A 20,540-nucleotide genomic window follows, 5' to 3' on the forward strand; every position below is an offset into this window, starting at 1 on the left:
GCTTCCCGTCTGTCTGACCGGCACATAAATGTGCTCACACTCCCTTAGTTTCAGGTATTTTAGTCTCCTTATCTCCTTTTTCTCAAGGTCTTCTATCGTCAGGGGTACACCTCCAACACTAAACATGTGTTACATTTCCCCAGTCACTGGTTTAATGTACAGCACAGATGACAGAAAGAACATTTCAGTCCAGAAAACTTTGTCAGATTTCTTTCAATCTATCTTCATGAGTTTAATGTCACTGTGGCTACATTTTTTAAATCACTATAATTAATAAAATAATCATTTTTATTAAAAAAATAATACTATGAATCACTTTTTTTGGTTTATTGTACAGTCAAACACTGGACATGTGACTTGGCTGAACTGAACCACAAACTGACTTTCATCTGTTTGTATTTGGCTTGGTATGTGTGTGTCACTCTTGTGGAGGAAGGTGCTCTGGTCCCAAAGGAACTGTGTATTAATACAAAAAGAACGTGGCCAGTTGTATAAAATGTACACAACTGCTGCAACACAAGATTTAAGAGTTAATATTTTTGCAATATTTAAGTCCTGACATTGACGCTGATGTGGTCAGATAGTAAGTAAGTATGTAAGTGGTTTAGTTCTCATTTATGTGAAACATCTCATACGTCGGTGAAACATGATTGATGTCAAAAGCACTTCTTCCTTTGTTGACTTAAGTTTCTTATAAACACAATTGTTTTTTTTAAACAATTTATTCACAATGTCCACAATTTAAATACATTAATTACATGTGAAGCAGAAAGTTGTATGATATTTTCATCCCACAGCTTCAGCACTCATGCTGATTCAACATTGCAAACCTTAAAATCACCACTGAGTCAGTGTTTTAGAATGGAGACATGCTTAAAGGTGCAAGGCTCCGTTCCTCGTGTATCAACATAGGTGTTTGACAGCAAGCAGACTGGAAAACATTTAAATGTGAGGGCACATTTGACCAAACCCTATGATTATATACTTCAAGCTAAAATATAGTGCATTTCCATCCAGCACAGGCAGGTCCCCTCCCTCATTACTGTGTGGCACACACACACCGTCTGCCTTATTCCTTGTCTAACCTGAATGTGATTGTTTGTCATCTCTGACTGCAAACAACTGCAGCAGGTTGGCACAGCCTGCTGGGGTGCGTATTCTGTGTAAACATCTCTGGTCACATATGTGTTTACTTGTTCTGTCTAGATTTCCCTAGACAAATAAATTCAAAAGCAGCAACCTTCAGTGGCTTTTATCAGAGAAAAGCAAACTACAAAAGTCTTTCAAATGTGCCACAAAGTGCATTGCACATGAGCTAATTGCTCCAAGGAGGGAAATGTCGTTAACAGCTTTACATATGACCCTCGTATGTCTGCCTGTTTGGTATTATTTGTTCAAAACCATAGTCAAGATGTGATACAATGGATAAATTAAGAAATTGTTGGAAACATTTTACTGCTGTCCCAACAAACTAAAACTCAATATGTTTTCTTCTTTGAGCAGTTAATAATGTAACCCTTACTCAGAATATATGGAAAGGATAAACCTTTTATGTGAAAGTGCCTGTATGTACAACCAGTTCCGGTTCCTCTAAACCCAAACAGAGGAGCAAACAGAGAGAGTACTGTGTCAAAGATGTGTATGACTGATGCAGCGGCAGGCTTGTTGGGACAAAGCTGATTACTCATATCCTTCTACTAAGGGGGGGACCAGGTCTCGTGGTTTAACATAGGGACAAATGTAAGGAAGTGGTTTACGTTATTGAGGTTCTGCCTTTTTTTTTCTCCCCTGTATGTGGTGTAAAATCATGGAATAAAAAACGTCACTGAGCCGCACAGTCAAAGCCGTTGGCACCAATTTTGGCTTGAAAAACAAAATTCCTGACCTCTCTGCACTCATGAGACAGTTTGTTTCATTTCCAGTCAGCACCGCAACAAGATCAACAAACCTTTGAGGTTTGAGCACACAGCAGATTCCCACTATTTGTGTCTCTACTGGAGTTGAGAAGTTTCAGCACAAACCTTCCTGTACCACCGCGTCCCTCTGCCCCTCTTACAAAAGGAGGGATGGATTTAAACTTGCTCTGAGCTCATATTGTTTTGCACCAGACAGCAATGAAAAACACTGGGTGTATTACACTGATGCTGTGAGCTGGAGTATGTCATTAGTCCCTCGCTGTCCCACACTCACAGACATAGATGCATTTTAGTTGTACCTTTCAGGTTACACTCCCACCTTCCCAGCTGCTGAAGAGAATAATTAATCCCCAAACTTCAAATGCGTATATCACCACCACAAAAACTAAATTCCCTTTAAACCTCCATGAGTTGTTTTACACACCCAAATTGGTATTTGTGCGGCACACACATAATTGTAGGTTTGCTTGGTAAATCAAGAACTCTGGCAAGCCCTGGGCTCTGAAGGCTTCCCTCAAACTATAGCCCTGGGATAGCTATTAATATCCCCTACAGACACCAGCAAAATGCTGCTCCTTCACAGTCTCTTACAAGACTCCACAGCAAAAAAAAAAAAAAGAGAAAAATTTAAAACACATTTTTGCTTGGAAATAGAAAAATGGTGCATTGATTGCTCAAGAGGAATCTGAAATAAACTTTAGTTAAAACAGACATGTCATTTAGTGTCACAAAATACAGCTGAACAGCACAGTTTTTAAAAAGAGAAGTTAACTGGTTCAGTTTATTTGAAACAGTTTCCTGTAGTTACAGAGAACTGGCATTTGGTCTTCTCAGCGGGGGAAGTTTTCCAGATGTTGAATATCTACGGATCCAAAAAAAAAAAAGAAAAGAAAGAAAAAAGGGGAACAATAACAGAAACATGAGTCCTCCTACACACTCAAATATGAGCATATCTCTCTGTAACTCCTGCAGAGGCTGAGAGCTTGTCCACAGACATGAAGTGTCTCCCACTCTTTCATTCTGTCACTCTCGCTTCCTTCTCTCTTTCTTCCTCCCCCTCACATCTGTCCACGACCAGTTCCTGTGGGGTGTGTGTATATTAGCAGGGGATTCAGTTCTAGGGTTGGGCAGGTTGTAGCAGCTCACATTGTGCAAATCTGATCCCTTCTAGACTTTGAGCCTCAATTGTGCTTTGCTATGTGAAAACCATTAAAGCCATCACCATCACTGAGATGCTTGTTTATCTGATCATAATGATAATTCATTCACACTGATGATTACTGTTATTATCAGAGTGGCCTCAAAGTTTAATTAGCCTCCGCTTCACATGTTGAAAGGGAAAAAAAAAGCAGGCATGACTATTTTGATGTAAAAGTTTGGGTTAAATTACTTTTGCAGAGATTCACAGACTATACTTATTGTGTTTATGATGTAAATGTCAAAACTCTTCACATTTAAATTAATGTGGCAATACATGTCCAAAACAACTGCTGTCAATAGACATTTTAGTTAAACATGTAATCAATGTTTGCGAAAGCTTTTGGCCTTAAAAGCATCTCTTTGCATCATATGTTTAATTCCTGTTGTTAAAGTTTGCTGTGTTGCTGCGATTGTTTCCAAGACGTCAAACTGTGCCACATAATAGGACTTATTCTTGCACCCTGGTATTTTTTGCTTTAGTGTCAGTGTTTACACAAGCGAAATGTGAACACAAATTACTGGCTGAGCGAAACTGAGCCATCCGTCATGTTATTTTTCGATGAAACATAAAAGAATGATGGTGAATAAGTGATAAATGAAACATGCACGTGTAAAAAAATGTGTGGGCAGCTGGGTGAAGCCTAGAATAAAGAGAAACCATGTGAGAGGAAATGTGCACAAAGTCGTGAATTATGTCTACTTTGGGAACATAGGACTGAAAATCAGCCTCATCATTATCAGTTGGTGTTTCAGCCAAAACGTTCCCCATGGCCACAGCGCTATTACTGTATATCTGTGGTTTGTATTCAAGTGTGTGCGAGGTGGGTTGAAAAGATGAATTGATGGATCGAGATTTGGTTTGGGGTGGACCATCAAACCAAATCTCTTTTTCAACAAAGGGCAATAAATGACAAAAAGCATGTTTGTGATGTGTAACTTCAAATGCATTCTGGCAGTTCAAAAGAAACTTCACTCACTAAACTTCATTTATTGCTGACAAACTGAAACATATATTGCAGATGAGTTATACTTGTGATACTGCATCACTACTGACTAGTCAGAAACTTACTCCACGTCTGTTTTGGTCCACAAACGCAACCCAGCTGTGTCCACCTTGAAGTTGACAGTGGCAAAGAGGAGGATACTACTAATTCACGAAGCTCCTTAGAAACATTAAATATATGTAACCTCCATGTTCATGGACCTACGTAGATGTCCAGATGTCATTTCAAACAGTCATCACAGAGTAATTACACCAGCTCAACCACACTGCAAAACACATTACGCAGCAGGATCACAACTACTGAGAAGTCACAGCCCCGCTGGTTGTCAGGTATCCACCTCAAACAACACACACACAACACACACACCACACACACTTCACAAATTCAGTTTTCTTATTACTTTGTTTTCACTTTTGGAATCTCCCTAAAACATAAAGGCTCTATCGTGTGGCAAAGCAGACAAGTTTAAGCAAGAAAGGTGGTGTCAGAGGTAATTCACACAGCAGATAGTCTGTGTTAGTATTTGTACAGCATCTTCACACCGCATCCATCAGCGTCACACATCTCTCAGAGAAGCCAGAATAAGGCCTTGTAACCAAACTTCTTAAACACTCCCTTTTTTTTCCATTGTAGAGCTGAGTGTGCAGTAATAAGAGGTTTTAATGGGTTTTAAAGGAGGGCTGTACATGCCAGAGATCCTGCCTCTATCCGAGCCATGACGTCACACATTTAAGGGCCTAGGGTTGAGCGCTGCAGAGTTTCCACAGTGGACTCAGCAGCGGAGACATCCTCGTCGAGCTGGAGCTCTGAGTGAGGTAATGAAGTGTTGTTCTTTACAGAAACTCTACGATCAGCAGACTAGACTAGAGGATAATAGAAGCGCCTTATAAAGAGTGTATAGACTGAACTGGAAAACTCTGCTGTCTGGTATTTAAACTGAGTTTCAGACAGTTTACTCTCTCATGTGTTCAGTAAGGAAGGTGCTGTTCAAAAATACCGATACAGTAGTTAAGCCTGTAGTCTGCAGTAGGTGAGAACGGATGCGTTTGTGTGTTAGTGGTTATTGGGGTATTTTGCAAAAAAAAAAAACATTTTTAAACGACTTCTCTTTTCAAGCGCTGATGCTGCTTTCAATAGAAGGGCATATTTGCATGTTATGCAAGACTTTGTGGAGAAAAGCATTTTTGCTTTTGTTTTCTTGAACCCTATTATTAAGTCGTTAAGTAGCATGGGAAGTTAGGAAATGTTCTTCACACTGTTTTTGGCTTATTGGACCTGCGTAGCTTCTGTTCATGCCAAGGAGCTGCTTCATTGATTCTGAGACGACCTGAACATGTTTGTATGTGTTTTATTATTCAATCCATATTGTGTATATTGTCAGTGCAGATATGAGAATTCATGACCAGGAGGTCAGTGATTTAAGACCTATTGCATTATTTATAATTTCTATTATTATCAATAGCTCTGTCTACATCATGCATAGCTACTATATCCTAATGACAACAGAGGTCGATTAATTAATTATTAATTAATTATTAATTGATTAATGTTTTTAAAATGTTGCACGTCATATATTCCTTGTTGAAGGGGATGAGTATTTCTTTTTTTCGTTGTATATGAATGAAAATACAGCTCTGTTTTGTGGAATTGAACAGGCAAACAGATGTTACATGTACATTTAATCAGTGTTGGTGTTCCAGAAAGATTGTGAAATATAATAATTGTACTTATTTTGGTCTTTTTTGGGGGAACTGACTGAGAAACTAAAATCTGCAGAGATTTGATTAACAATAATAACAATAATCTTTTGACCTCAAGGTTAACATTTATTTTTGTTCCTGTTTCAGGTTCTGAGACCATGATGGAGCTAATTACCACTACCCCTTTCTATTTCATCAATGCCACAGATGCCACTGGAAGAAATGGTTCAGACGACTATGACTACAACGACGACCATGTTGAGCTGAGACAGTCTCTGAATATCATGTCTCTCATTGTTTACTCCTTGGCCTTTGTGCTTGGGGTGTTGGGTAATGGAGTGGTTATCTGGGTTACTGGATTCAAGATGAAGAAGACAGTTAACACAGTTTGGTTCCTCAACCTGGCCGTAGCTGATTTCCTCTTCACCGCATTCCTTCCCTTGAGTGTGACATACACAGCTCTGGATTTCCACTGGCCTTTCGGCAAGTTCATGTGCAAACTGAACAGCACCGTAAGCTTTCTAAACATGTTTGCCAGTGTCTACATCCTTGTGGTCATCAGTGTGGACAGATGTGTGTCCGTGGTCATGCCCGTCTGGGCTCAAAACCACCGAACTGTGCGTAAGGCATCCTGTGTGAGTATAGGTGTTTGGATACTGGCTCTGACCCTCAGTGCCCCATACTTCATCATCAAGGACACAGGACCAGCATATCATAATGAAGACATTATCAACTGCTTCAACAACTATGCTCTTTCCGATGACTATGAGACACCGTCAGTGAATCAGCTGAGACATTTATGTCATCAGTTCATGACCATAACTCGCTTTCTGCTGGGATTTGTTGTGCCCTTCTCTGTTATTGTCTCCTGCTACGCTGTGATTATCTATCATCTCATGAGGAGCCGCACCCTGGCCAGCCAATCGAGCCGCTCCTTTAAGATCATCGCCGCTGTTATCACCACCTTTTTCTTGTGCTGGGCCCCCTATCACATCATGGGTCTAATCGAGATGGTGATTCACACAGCTGATTACACAAGTGCAACACTTCACAATGTCGTCACCATCGGGGTCCCTATAGCCACCAGCCTAGCCTTTCTCAACAGCTGCCTCAACCCACTGCTCTATGTGTTCATGGGCCAGGATTTCAAGGACAAAGTCCGCAAGTCCATCCTGAATGTTTTGGAGACTGCCTTCCAGGAAGAGGTTTCTCGCTCTTATACCTACACAAACTCAATGGTCACCAGTCGGAGTAAAGACAAGTCTGTTTCTGATGCTGAGGTATAAGGTTGCTCATTTGTTTAAACAAATACTGTACCTGTACATAGCAGATGTAACTGTATATATCAAAATAGTAGCTTCTGTTGTTTTATTCATATCAAGGCAATCTCTCTATGTTACAGACTGAATCTTTTCACTTGTTAAAGTTTTAGGATTAACTAACTGGCCATACATTTGTTTAAAAATGAAAACAAAAGCATACTGTACAGTGGTGTGATTTTGTCATTCAGCTAGAACAGTCAGCCACTCTTGCAATATAGAAATCTTATTTGTGCAACACAAAGATAATGTAAGATGTCTGCTAAAAGCGAAACCTTGGGGCATCACATATGTAAAGTAGCAGTTGTTTATAGGCCATAATTGCAGATTGTATGAATAGTTAAATATGATGATATATTAGCATGTAATATTAATTAACACAATAGTGATGGTGCAAAGAACATGTCCTTCTTGCTGAACTATGTGGTATGTTGTAAACTGAAGTTTACAACGTTAAACATAACTCCTGACAGTGTGAAATATTGTTGTTGAATCACTGCACAAACAGACTTATAGCAAATCAACTCCCCCCTCACCCAGCCACTGATCTCATTACTGTATGTGTGTAGGTGAGAAAGCTGAGCCTATGACAGAACCACTGTCAAAAGTGAATCAGCTGATTTGTGACTGCTGCATGTCTGCTGCATGCTTTAATTAGTAAACATGTTATTCTCTATAAGAACCAGCTAATGCAAGCCTAATACATACATATGATAGCAACTATGATATTAATGTGCTGTGTACTAATTTTGGTTCCACTTCTGTCATTTGTTTTGGTGATTATATGGTGTTTGCATTATTAAAATATTATTTGAACTGGACAGTTTTTTATTGTATGTGTCTGTGTCCAGTAATTTCTTATTACTAATTAGCAGAGGTGCTAGTTAACTGATCCCATTTAGTTTGTGAGTGAGGGAGGCACAGACAGAGAGCAGGTGATTAGACCAAATATGGTCACACAGGAAGCTGAGCTGGAAACACGGACAAGTTAGGTTTTATTGAATCTCACTGAGGTCAAGGTCTGATTTATACACAGTAAAAACCCTTTAACGTAAAAAACTAAAACAAAATGGAAGAAACCTTAGGATGAGCAATAAGAGAGATACGTCTTCCAGGTCAGACAGACAAGAAATAGTAGTTGCATGTACAGATGGGAACCAACTAAGACTTGGTGTGTCAAGGTCTCCCCTGTGATCTGGTGTCATGGTTGTGAGCTCTGAACTCAACTAAAGATGAACTTTACTGAAGTTCTTTAACTTTAAGATACTTGTATTTTACTGGGGATTTTCAAGAATATGCTTTTTTTTCACTCCAATCCAATTCAGAGGGAATTACTGAACTCTGTACTCCACCAGATTTATTGAGTTGTTAGTTAAATTTCCAGATGTCAAACCCAAGGAAACATCTACATTAGACAGCAATCCCTGTTGAATTGATGTTTTAAGGAGTTTCCAGCTTTATTACCCAGTTTGTATTCAAAAAGAGATCAAATGTTATGAACTAACTGTATCTCCTTCCACAGCTGGCTAAAACATGCACCCATTCTGGCTGCTCTCTTTATTTGAAGCAGTAATGTCCAACAAAACGTATTTTAAGATGTTATCAAACAACAACATAAAGATAATAAATATGAATGATCATACAGTTGTTTCTGAATTGATAAAACACTGAAATTCCATCTCTTCTCAAAACAGTAAACACAAATCACACATTTCAGTCTACGTTCACAAAACCATCAACTTACAACTATTTTATCCCAACTTGCTGTTGTTTCTTGTTGTTTTATTTGCAGAAACTGGAACCCTCTTCTCAAAACTGATTCTTTCCACTAATTGGATCCACGTGTGCATCCTTATGCTTTTAGTGTGAGGAGGACAGGAAAAAAGTCTTAACCAGCAGAGGAAGCTGTTTTACCAAATCGTCAGAGGGAAAACCGAAGAACTGCCTTTACCGGTGCACCCAGTGTAACAAATTTGTTTTCACTAATAATATATGCTAATCAGTCAGTATAATCATAATACAATAAATAATTTTTGGCTAGCTAGATGCAGTTTTCATATCTGTTTTTACCTAATACTAGCAAAAATGTTGTTTAGGTGTTAGGTTGTTTAGGTGGTTAGCAGCATGAACAAGATAGACACAGAGTTCATTGTAATAAAAAATAAATATTTAATCTGTCACCTTTTTCAATCTGAGTTTTGCTTTTTACTATGTAAAATAGCTTACCTTTGTGTTGCATATACATGTAGCACTGTAATGTTATTTACACATGTTAAAAGGTTAGTATCATACAAGTGTAGTGTTACACTTCACCAGAACAAAAAATACAAAACCTATTTCCATGCACTTGTATGTGGATGAGTAACATGACTTCATGAACCCATGTCGGTTATACATACAAACTGATAAAACGAGATCCACTGAATTCATGGCATTTCATTTCTTTTTTGATTACTAACTGGGCAATAAAGCTGCAGTGTCCTAAAAAACATATATCCACATGATGTTAGAGCCTTTTTCTGTCAGAAACTGCCAAGTAGACTTTCACATACAATGATATATTGCATAAAGTGGTAATAATACAGAAGCACAAAAGCAGATCAGTAGACTGTAGTCAGAAATGTAGACAGCATGTTTGTATGCATTTAGGCTTGCAATGTAAATGTGTTGAGAGGAAGAGAAGGGAGAGCAGTGATGTCTTTGAGTGATAACAAAGTCAAATGTTTGTTTAAATATTTTAAGCTTGGTCAAAGCTTGTGAAATGACTTACAGGCAACTCCTAACTGCAATTACAAGACAGATTGTAGAAAGATTCAGATGAAGAGTGTAAAACAGGATGCTGCAAATATAGACTTGTGAAATTGTTCTATATACATAGGTGGATAAATATAACGCATCAGCAAAAATGCACTACCCACTCAAAGAGAGACTTGTTGAACCAGCGAGGCAGTGCAACGAAAAGTAAAGTACAAAAATCTGTTCTTTGTGCCCAACTTTATCACACCAGCTGCACTACAAAAAATTATTAATGTAGCTTTTAAACAACACTTTTTTTCTAATTACGTGTGGGTGAAGTTTTATTATATTAGTGAATCAGACTCTGTTATAGGTTATTTAGGATGTTTAGAATGAAACTCTCAATTACTGCAGCTGTGGGCATCCTGTGAATTTGCAAGAGATGGGAAGTCAAAAATGTGATATGTAAACTAATGTCCAGATGTTAATTTTAACAGTCAACACAAAACAACAACACTGTCAAATATACAAGTTATACACCAAATATTGTACTGTAGGAAAATGTATGAGTCAGTAAAGACCCCTTCTGTTTTAAGTGGAAGTTAAGTCATGGCAACTAGACTTGTTCTGCCTCCGGATGGGTGGTGACAGTGCAGTCAATATATTAAGCATTGTGTTTGAACTTCGTCAGGATACTGCTGCAGACAACTCATCAGCAACTTGAAGAGCTTAGAAGAAGGTGCGTCACCTTTGTTGATTAACATCACATTCATGCAACAAGATCGCTAAAGAGAAATATATCAGTAAATACATCAGTAGTTTCTTATGACACCTAGACTAACATTTTACTGCCTGACACTGCTTTTCAAGAACTGTGGCGACTTTTAAAAAGTTAGGCTACAGTGAGATTGATGAAAATCATATGTGTCTGATTTGATTGTAGCGCCTTGTTAATGGTTTAGTTAAATGATATACTGATTGACAGAATGAGGTCAGTGAAAGCAGGATTTAGGTAAAATGTTATTCAGAACATTCAAAAATTAGACAGATGGGTGCACAAGCGGTTTTAGTGTTTGGTGAAATTGCAGATGATGCACATGGAAACGCTGCACTGAAGGTTTACTGCTGTGTTAGGTCTCAGGTAAGTCTCAGGTCTACTATGTAGCCTTGAGGCATCAGCCAGTAACTGCAATGGATTAAGTGTCACTGTCTAACTTTGTTTGCTTGCAGACCTTAAGAAAATGATCGCCACAACAAACGAAACTGAAGAACCTTTTATGCATATGGATGCTGAGCTGAAAAAATCTATGAGCACCCTGTCTGCCATTATTTACTCCTTGGCCTTTGTGCTTGGGGTGTTGGGTAATGGAGTGGTTATCTGGGTTACTGGATTCAAGATGAAGAAGACAGTTAACACAGTTTGGTTCCTCAACCTGGCCGTAGCTGATTTCCTCTTCACCGCATTCCTTCCCTTGAGTGTGACATACACAGCTCTGGATTTCCACTGGCCTTTCGGCAAGTTCATGTGCAAACTGAACAGCACCATAAGCTCTCTAAACATGTTTGCCAGTGTCTACATCCTTGTGGTCATCAGTGTGGACAGATATGTGTCCGTGGTCTTGCCCGTCTGGGCTAAAAACCACAGAAGTGTATGCAAAGCATCCTGTGTGAGTATAGGTGTTTGGATACTGGCTCTGACCCTCAGTGCCCCATACTTCATCATCAAGGACACAGGACCAGCATATCATAATGAAGACATTATCAACTGCTTCAACAACTATGCTCTTTCCAATGACTATGAGACACCGTCCGTGAATCAGCTGAGACATTTCCGTCATCAGGCCATGATCATAACTCGCTTTCTGCTGGGATTTGTTGTGCCCTTCTCTGTTATTGTCTCCTGCTACGCTGTGATTATCCATCGTCTCAGGAGGAGCCGCACCCTGGCCAGCCAATCGAGCCGCTCCTTTAAGATCATCGCCGCTGTTATCACCACCTTTTTCTTGTGCTGGGCCCCCTATCACATCATGGGTCTAATCGAGATGGTGATTCACACAGCTGATTACACAAGTGCAACACTTCACGATGTCGTCACCATCGGGGTCCCTATAGCCACCAGCCTAGCCTTTCTCAACAGCTGCCTCAACCCACTGCTCTATGTGTTCATAGGCCAGGATTTCAAGGACAAAGTCCGCAAGTCCATCCTGAATGTTTTGGAGACTGCCTTCCAGGAAGAGGTTTCTCGCTCTTATACCTACACAAACTCAATGGTCACCAGTCGGAGTAAAGACAAGTCTGTTTCTGATGCTGAGGTATAAGGTTGCTCATTTGTTTAAACAAATACTGTAACTGTACATAGCAGATGTAACTGTATACAGCAAAATAGTAGCTTCTGTTGTTTTATTCATATCAAGGCAATCTCTCTATGTTACAGACTGAATCTTTTCACTTGTTAAAGTTTTAGGATTAACTAACTGGCCATACATTTGTTTAAAAATGAAAACAAAAGCATACTGTACAGTGGTGTGATTTTGTCATTCAGCTAGAACAGTCAGCCACTCTTGCAATATAGAAATCTTATTTGTGCAACACAAAGATAATGTAAGATGTCTGCTAAAAGCGAAACCTTGGGGAATCACATATGTAAAGTAGCAGCTGTTTATAGGCCATAATTGCAGATTGTATGAATAGTTAAATATGATGATATATTAGCATGTAATATTAATTAACACAATAGTGATGGTGCAAAGAACATGTCCTTCTTGCTGAACTATGTGGTATGTTGTAAACTGAAGTTTACAACGTTAAACATAACTCCTGACAGTGTGAAATATTGTTGTTGAATCACTGCACAAACAGACTTATAGCAAATCAACTCCCCCCTCACCCAGCCACTGATCTCATTACTGTATGTGTGTAGGTGAGAAAGCTGAGCCTATGACAGAACCACTGTCAAAAGTGAATCAGCTGATTTGTGACTGCTGCATGTCTGCTGCATGCTTTAATTAGTAAACATGTTATTCTCTATAAGAACCAGCTAATGCAAGCCTAATACATACATATGATAGCAACTATGATATTAATGTGCTGTGTACTAATTTTGGTTCCACTTCTGTCATTTGTTTTGGTGATTATATGGTGTTTGCATTATTAAAATATTATTTGAACTGGACAGTTTTTTATTGTATGTGTCTGTATCCAGTAATTTCTTATTACTAATTAGCAGAGGTGCTAGTTAACTGATCCCATTTAGTTTGTGAGTGAGGGAGGCACAGACAGAGAGCAGGTGATTAGACCAAATATGGTCACACAGGAAGCTGAGCTGGAAACACAGACAAGTTAGGTTTTATTGAATCTCACTGAGGTCATGGTCTGATTTATACACAGTAAAAACCCTTTAACGTAAAAAACTAAAACAAAATGGAAGAAACCTTAGGAAGAGCAATAAGAGAGATACGTCTTCCAGGTCAGACAGACAAGAAATAGTAGTTGCATGTACAGATGGGAACCAACTAAGACTTGGTGTGTCAAGGTCTCCCCTGTGATCTGGTGTCATGGTTGTGAGCTCTGAACTCAACTAAAGATGTACTTTACTGAAGTTCTTTAACTTTAAGATACTTGTATTTTACTGGGGATTTTCAAGAATATGCTTTTTTTTCACTCCAATCCAATTCAGAGGGAATTACTGAACTCTGTACTCCACCAGATTTATTGAGTTGTTAGTTAAATTTCCAGATGTCAAACCCAAGGAAACATCTACATTAGACAGCAATCCCTGTTGAATTGATGTTTTAAGGAGTTTCCAGCTTTATTACCCAGTTTGTATTCAAAAAGAGATCAAATGTTATGAACTAACTGTATCTTCTTCCACAGCTGGCTAAAACATGCACCCATTCTGGCTGCTCTCTTTATTTGAAGCAGTAATGTCCAACAAAACGTATTTTAAGATGTTATCAAACAACAACATAAAGATAATAAATATGAATGATCATACAGTTGTTTCTGAATTGATAAAACACTGAAATTCCATCTCTTCTCAAAACAGTAAACACAAATCACACATTTCAGTCTACGTTCACAAAACCATCAACTTACAACTATTTTATCCCAACTTGCTGTTGTTTCTTGTTGTTTTATTTGCAGAAACTGGAACCCTCTTCTCAAAACTGATTCTTTCCACTAATTGGATCCACGTGTGCATCCTTATGCTTTTAGTGAGAGGAGGACAGGAAAAAAGTCTTAACCAGCAGAGGAAGCTGTTTTACAAAATCTTCAGAGGGAAAACCGAAGAACTGCCTTTACCGGTGCACCCAGTGTAACAAATTTGTTTTCACTAATAATATATGCTATTCAGTCAGTATAATCATAATACAATAAATCATTTTTGGCTAGCTAGATGCAGTTTTCATATCTGTTTTTAACTAATACTAACAAAAATGTTGTTTAGGTCTCAGGTTGTTTAGGTGTTTAGCAGCATGAACAAGATAGACACAGAGTTCATTGTAATAAAGAATAAATATTCAATATGTCACCTTTTTATATCTGAGTTTTTCTATTTACTATGTAAAATAGCTTACCTTTGTGTTGCATATATACATGTAGCACTGTAATGTTATTTACACATGTTAAAAGTTAGTATCATACAAGTGTAGTGTTACACTTCACCAGAACAAAAAATACAAAACCTATTTGCACACACTTGTATGTGAACAAGTAACGTCACTTCATGAACCCATGTCTGTTATACATACAAACTGATAAAACAAGATCCACTGAATTCATGGCATTTCATTTCTTTTTTGATTACTAACTGGGTAATAAAGCTGCAGTGTCCTAAAAAACATATATCCACATGATGTTAGAGCCTTATTCTGTCAGAAACTGCAAAGTAGACTTTCACATACAATGAAATATTGCATAAAGATGTAATAATACAGAAGTACAAAAGCGGATCAGTAGTCTGCAGTCAGCAGAAATGTAGACAGCATGTTTGTATGCATTTAGGCTTGTAATGTAAATGTGTTGAGAGGAAGAGAAGGGAGAGCAGTGATGTGTTTGAGTGATAACAAAGTCAAATGTTTGTTTAAATATTTTAAGCTTGGTCAAAGCTTGTGCAATGACTTCCAGGCAACTGTGTAGGAAAAGATGAAGACTGCAAAACAGGATGCTGCAAAGAGAGACTTGTGAAATTATTCGATAAAAATAACACATCACCACACTCTTAGAGTGGGTAGTGCTTTTTTTTTTTTGCTTGTTGAAATAAAAAATATTGCACTTTAGGAAAATGTATGAATCAATAAAGACCCCTTCTGTTTTCAGTGGAAGTTAAGTCATGGAGACTTTTTCTGCCTCCACATGGGTGGTGACAGTGCGGTCAATATATGAAGCATTGAGATTGAACTTCATCAGGATACTGCTGCAGACAACTCATCAGAAAATTGAAGAGCTTAGAAGAAGGTGTGATGGGTGCACTAGCATTTTAGTGTTTGGTGAAGTTGCAGATGATGCACATAGAAACGCTGCACTGTTTATCATCATCATTATCAATAGCTTATCTAGCTACTATATCCTAATGATAACAGAGGCAGAGATTAATGTTTTAAAAATGTTGCACGTCATATATTACCCACTTGTTGAAGGGGATAAGTTTTTTTTTGTCCTTGTGTATGAAATACAGCTCTGTTTTGTGGAATTGAACAGGCAAACAGATGTTACATGTACTTTTAATCACTGTTGGTATTCCAGAAAGGTTGTGAAATATTATAATTGTACTTGTTTTGTTTTTTTTGGAAAGTTTTAGGATTAGCTAACTGGTCATACATACAGTGGTTTGATTTTGTCATTCAACTAGAGAAGTCAGCCACTCTTGCAATATAAAAATTTTGTGCAAATGTTCGGGAAATGTGTTTAATTTATACAGAAACAACTGTATTATCATCCATATTTGTTATCTTTATGTTGTTGTTTGATGACATCTCAAAATAAGTTTTGTTGGACATTACTGCTCAAACTACAGGGAGCAGCCAGAACGGGTGCATGTTTCAGTCCTCTGAAAGCAACCCGTTCCCAAATGTGCATCTTTCTCCTTTTTGTATAAGGAGGACAGGAAACTTAACCAGCAGAGTAAGCTGTTTTACAAAATCTTCAGAGGTAAATCAGAAGAACTGCCTTTTCCAGTGCACTCAGTGTTACAAATTTGTTTTCACTAATAATATCTGCAAGTTTGCATCAGTCTTTGTTTTTCCTCTTTTGATTGTGGTCCTGTCAGGGAGTCTGGGGGGCAAACAGAGATTATGTATGAACATTTCAAACAAGCCTTATGAGCCAAAGTCAATCATCAGTATTTCTAATTTTCTCAATTGCTAAAATTCAAAACCCCCCTTTGTCAAATTGCTGCTAGATGCAGTTTTCACATATGTATCAATTTTTTGCAAAACTTAAAACATCTCTCACAGTGTTTTTGTTGTCAGCTGCTGTTGCCTTAATATACCCATTAAATGTCTAATGCTTGTTACAACAGCGGTTTATTTCTTCATTAATACTTTCCAAATGATTGTACGGGCTTTGGCCAATGTCAGTCACATTTTCCAATACTTTTGCTGACATGAAAAACAGGTGGCTTCAAACAAATAGGTGCTATCTCCTCCATTGTGTATCAGATCCAGATTATAGCACCTTGAAATAAAAGCTGAAATGTGGATGTTTTATGTGCTAATTTAAGTATAAAAGAGGAAGCATCTGTAAATGAATGATGTATATGATGGCATTCATGCAGATGAATAGCAGGGATGGATTCACGTTTTCCCTCCCTGCTTGTCTGAGGAGAACATAGCAGCATGACCAGGATAAACACAGAGATCATTGAAGTAAAGAATAAATATTTAATCTGTACCATGTAAAATAGGTTACCTTTGCATATACATTGTGGTACTGTTAATGCCATGCTGACATGTTAGTAGATAAGTAACATTACTTCATGAACCCAATGTGTGGCGGGAGAGAAAAAGGAGAGCAGGGATGTGTTTGAGTGATAACAAAGTCTGTTTGTTTAAATATTTTAAGCTTGGTCAAAGCTTGTGCAATGACTTCCAGGCAACGCGGTAGGAAAATTCAGATGACGAGTGCAAAACAGAATGTATAAAATATAACACATCAGAAAATTTAACACATCAGCAAAAATGCACCACCCCCTCAAAGCGAGACTGGCTGAATCAGTGAGGCAGTGTGATGCTACAAAGTCTTTTCTTGGTGCCCAGCTTTAACACATCCGTTGCCCAACGAAAAACCTGGGTGAAAAAATAACACAAATAACAACACTGTCAAATACACAAGTTATACACCAAACATGGCACTGTAAGAGAATGTATGAGTCAGTAAAGACACATTCTGTTTTAATTAAAAGTTGAGTCATGGCAACTGGACTTCCTTCTTGTTAGGTTGAAATGTTTCGCAAAACGCTTCAACTTAACTATAATGTGCAAGAAAGTATGCAATTCATGTTTTTCCCTGCAAAGTACTTGTTGATCCGCCTCCAGACGGGTGGTGACAGTTCCTCCAGACGGGTGGTGACAGTCAATATATTAAGCATTGTGTTTGAACTTCGTCAGGATACTGCTGCAGACAACTCATCAGCAACTTGAAGAGCTTAGAAGGAGGTGCGTCACCTTTGTTGATTAACATCACATTCATGCAACAAGATTATTATAGATATATCCGTAAATAAATCAGTAGTTTCTTATGACACCTAGACTAACATTTTACTGCCTGACAATGCTTTTCAAGAACTGTGGCAACTTTTAAAAAGTTAGGCTACAGTCAGGTTGATGAAAATCCTATGTGGCACCTTGTTATTGGTTTAGTTAAATGATATACTGACTCAGAGAATGAGGTCAGTGAAAGCAGGATTTAGGTACAATGTTATTCAGAGCATTCTAAAATTAGACAGATGGGTGCACAAGCATTTTTAGTTTTTGGTGAAATTGCAGATGATGCACGTGGAAACGCTGCACTGAAGGTTTACTGCTGTGTTAGGTCCCAGGTTAGTCTCAGGTCTACTATGTAGCCTTGAGGCATCAGCCAGTAACTGCAATGGTATCACTGTCTAACTTTGTTTGCTTGCAGACCTTAAGAAAATGATCACCACAACAAATAAAACTGAAGAACATTTTTTGGATATGGATCTGATAAAATCTATGAGCACCCTGTCTGCCGTTATTTACTCCTTGGATTTTGTGCTTGGGGTGTTGGGTAATGGATTGGTTATCTGGGTTACTGGATTCATGATGAAGAAAACTGTTAACACAGTTTGGTTCCTCAACCTGGCCATAGCCGATTTCCTCTTCACCGCATTCCTTCCCTTGAGTGTGACATACATAGCTCTGGATTTCCACTGGCCTTTCGGCAAGTTCATGTGCAAACTGAACAGCACCGTAAGCTCTCTAAACATGTTTGCCAGTGTCTACATCCTGGTTGTCATCAGTGTGGACAGATGTGTGTCTGTGGTCTTGCCCGTCTGGGCTCAAAACCACCGAACTGTGCGTAAGGCATCCTGTGTGAGTCTGTGTGCTTGGGTGCTGGCTCTGATTCTCAGCGTTCCATCCTTCATCTTCAGGGACACTACCACTCATAATTCATCAAGCTTGCAAGCTTGCTTCAACAACTATACTCTTTCCAGTGACTATGGGACACCGTCAGTGAGTCATTTCCGTCATCAGGCCATGACCATAACTTTCTTTCTGCTGGGATTTGTTGTGCCGTTTTCTATCATTGTCTCCTGTTACGCTGTGATTATCCATCGTCTCAGGAGGAGCCGCACCCTGGCCAGCCAATCGAGCCGCTCCTTTAAGATTATCACTGTCACTATCACAGCTTTCTTTCTGTGTTGGGCTCCTTTTCACATCATGCGTCTAATTGAGTTGGTCCACTTCAGCCAAACAAGTATAAACCTGGTTAAGGTGATTACAATTGGGGTTCCTTTAGCCACCAGCCTAGCCTTTCTCAACAGCTGCCTCAATCCACTGCTCTATGTGTTTATGGGTCGAGATTTCAAGGATAAAGTCCGCAAGTCCATCTTAAGTGTGTTGGCAAATGCCTTCCAGGAAGATGTGTCTCACCCTGCCACTGTCTCTAGTCAGATCAATGAACTATCCATGACATGAACAAAACAAACATATAAACTCAAGACAAGCTGTAAATATCATCCCAGACTAAATAATTTCAATTAATGAATTTATTTGTATATTTGGCTTTCTGACCAAATCAGTTTAATTTCAAAATATGTTGAATCTCTGTCAGAAATTGGGAAAATTGAGGTGTTCTTTATTGTCTTTCCCATACAACATAGTGTGGTGACCATTCTCTTGTCTTTATGTAACGGTAAAGACAACATATTAAAATGAAGTTGTTTATACCCCATAAGTGAAGAATATATTGATAACTAAAAAGCTGCCACATTAATTGAATATGTATAAATAAAAAGGAGATATGAAACATTTTTCTGCTTTATTTCTGAATTGTTGTGAAAATTGTTTTACTTGTAAGACATATTGTAACAATTAACACAAACTTATTTTGTATTAATTGTTTTTTTTCTGATTACAATTTTTAAAAGTTTTAAAAGTATTTTATTAGGACTTTATTTTTTTACTTAGCAAGATGTATAATTCCCACATAACTAATTTATACATTGCACCATTGAGTTGTTAGTATCATTCACTCCTTATTGTATATACACCATATAATTCGGAAGTTTGTAGTCTTTATTTCATATGTATACGTTTGTCAATTTGGAATGATTTCTCAATTTCAAGATTCAGAGTATGAAACAGGATGCTGATAGAGAGGAAGCTGCTATAACAGATAATTTTCTTTTTGAACACATGTAAGCTTCTCTGAAAGTTTGTTTGTCAGATATCTATGTTCAGCATTATGTGGTACATGACCTTGCAGCAGATTTTTTAGATTATGTTAATAAAGCTGAAAGTGCCTGGAATTGAGGATCCACTCTAATCACTCATTCTGTTCCATCAATTCTTTAGCAGTTTTTTTTCATGGTGCATTGTGTTTAATTACTAACAATAAATGTATTGTTCATCATTGCTCTTTGTATGTTAAAGTTGGTTTGACTTCTTTGATGACAAGAAGGACTAATCATCTGCTTACATTCACTTACATAGTCTTAATGTTACAGATTGCAAACTATGTCACATTACTTCCTACCTATAGTTTGTAATGGCAATACATAAGCGAATAACTATTGAACTTTTAACATTCCATATGTTTAACAGGTTTATTGGCAGGTGTTTGTGTTCTGATTTCTGTCTGTGGATACATGCTTTTTTGTGTCAATTCTGCATTTTAAAAAATCCATTTAAAGCAAATGTCCTTACCTAAAGTCAAACACCCAAATGTTTTTGGTGAGCCGTCAGCTGCTGTGACTTGTGAGATGGTGTGAGGAGACGTGACATTGCGTGTGTTTACATGTTCAGATTATATCTTATTGCAACAGTTTATCCTCTAGCAAACAAGCTCACATTACACAGTAGGGTCAATGTGGATTTTATCATTTATGAAACACTGCATGATAAGGGTTAGAACAAGTTTGTTGCTACAGCACAGCCACCAGCAATCCTTATTTGTATATACTACCATATACTGTGTTACACC

At 38.1% G+C, this 20,540-nt stretch overlaps 3 protein-coding genes across 5 annotated transcripts; all 3 read left to right on the forward strand.

Annotated features, from left to right (window-relative positions):
* The first annotated feature begins 4,879 nt into the window (after positions 1 to 4,879).
* Positions 4,880 to 7,953, forward strand: LOC113169095 (chemokine-like receptor 1). Of its 2 annotated transcripts, none has more exons than XM_026370243.1 (2): positions 4,880 to 4,935; positions 5,968 to 7,953. In XM_026370243.1, exon 2 carries the CDS (start codon positions 5,979 to 5,981, stop codon positions 7,104 to 7,106), a length of 1,128 nt encoding a protein of 375 aa, XP_026226028.1. In that variant the 5' UTR covers positions 4,880 to 4,935; positions 5,968 to 5,978; the 3' UTR covers positions 7,107 to 7,953. The 2 variants fall into 2 exon arrangements, with proteins under 2 accessions (XP_026226028.1, XP_026226029.1); XM_026370244.1 differs by lacking the exon at positions 4,880 to 4,935 and adding an exon at positions 5,395 to 5,459.
* Positions 7,954 to 10,569: 2,616 nt separating this feature from the next.
* Positions 10,570 to 19,870, forward strand: LOC113171134 (chemokine-like receptor 1). Of its 2 annotated transcripts, none has more exons than XM_026373518.1 (2): positions 10,570 to 10,614; positions 17,997 to 19,870. In XM_026373518.1, the coding sequence occupies exon 2, from the start codon at positions 18,008 to 18,010 to the stop codon at positions 19,031 to 19,033; it is 1,026 nt and encodes a 341-aa protein (XP_026229303.1). In that variant the 5' UTR covers positions 10,570 to 10,614; positions 17,997 to 18,007; the 3' UTR covers positions 19,034 to 19,870. The 2 variants fall into 2 exon arrangements, with proteins under 2 accessions (XP_026229303.1, XP_026229302.1); XM_026373517.1 differs by lacking the exon at positions 10,570 to 10,614 and adding an exon at positions 17,500 to 17,530.
* On the forward strand, positions 11,117 to 13,040 carry LOC113169452 (chemokine-like receptor 1). Its single transcript, XM_026370850.1, has one exon. The coding sequence runs from the start codon at positions 11,117 to 11,119 to the stop codon at positions 12,191 to 12,193; it is 1,077 nt and encodes a 358-aa protein (XP_026226635.1). The 3' UTR covers positions 12,194 to 13,040.
* Positions 19,871 to 20,540: the final 670 nt, after the last annotated feature.

Source organism: Anabas testudineus, chromosome 16, assembly GCF_900324465.2.
Source record: "Anabas testudineus chromosome 16, fAnaTes1.2, whole genome shotgun sequence".
NCBI classification, from domain to species: domain Eukaryota; kingdom Metazoa; phylum Chordata; class Actinopteri; order Anabantiformes; family Anabantidae; genus Anabas; species Anabas testudineus.

What these genes read in the sequence shown, in the direction of transcription:
- LOC113171134 (XM_026373518.1), top strand. Translation starts at nt 18,008, where the DNA reads ATGATCACCACAACAAATAAAACTGAAGAACATTTTTTGGATATGGAT.
- LOC113169095 (XM_026370243.1), top strand. Translation starts at nt 5,979, where the DNA reads ATGATGGAGCTAATTACCACTACCCCTTTCTATTTCATCAATGCCACA.
- LOC113169452 (XM_026370850.1), top strand. Translation starts at nt 11,117, where the DNA reads ATGATCGCCACAACAAACGAAACTGAAGAACCTTTTATGCATATGGAT.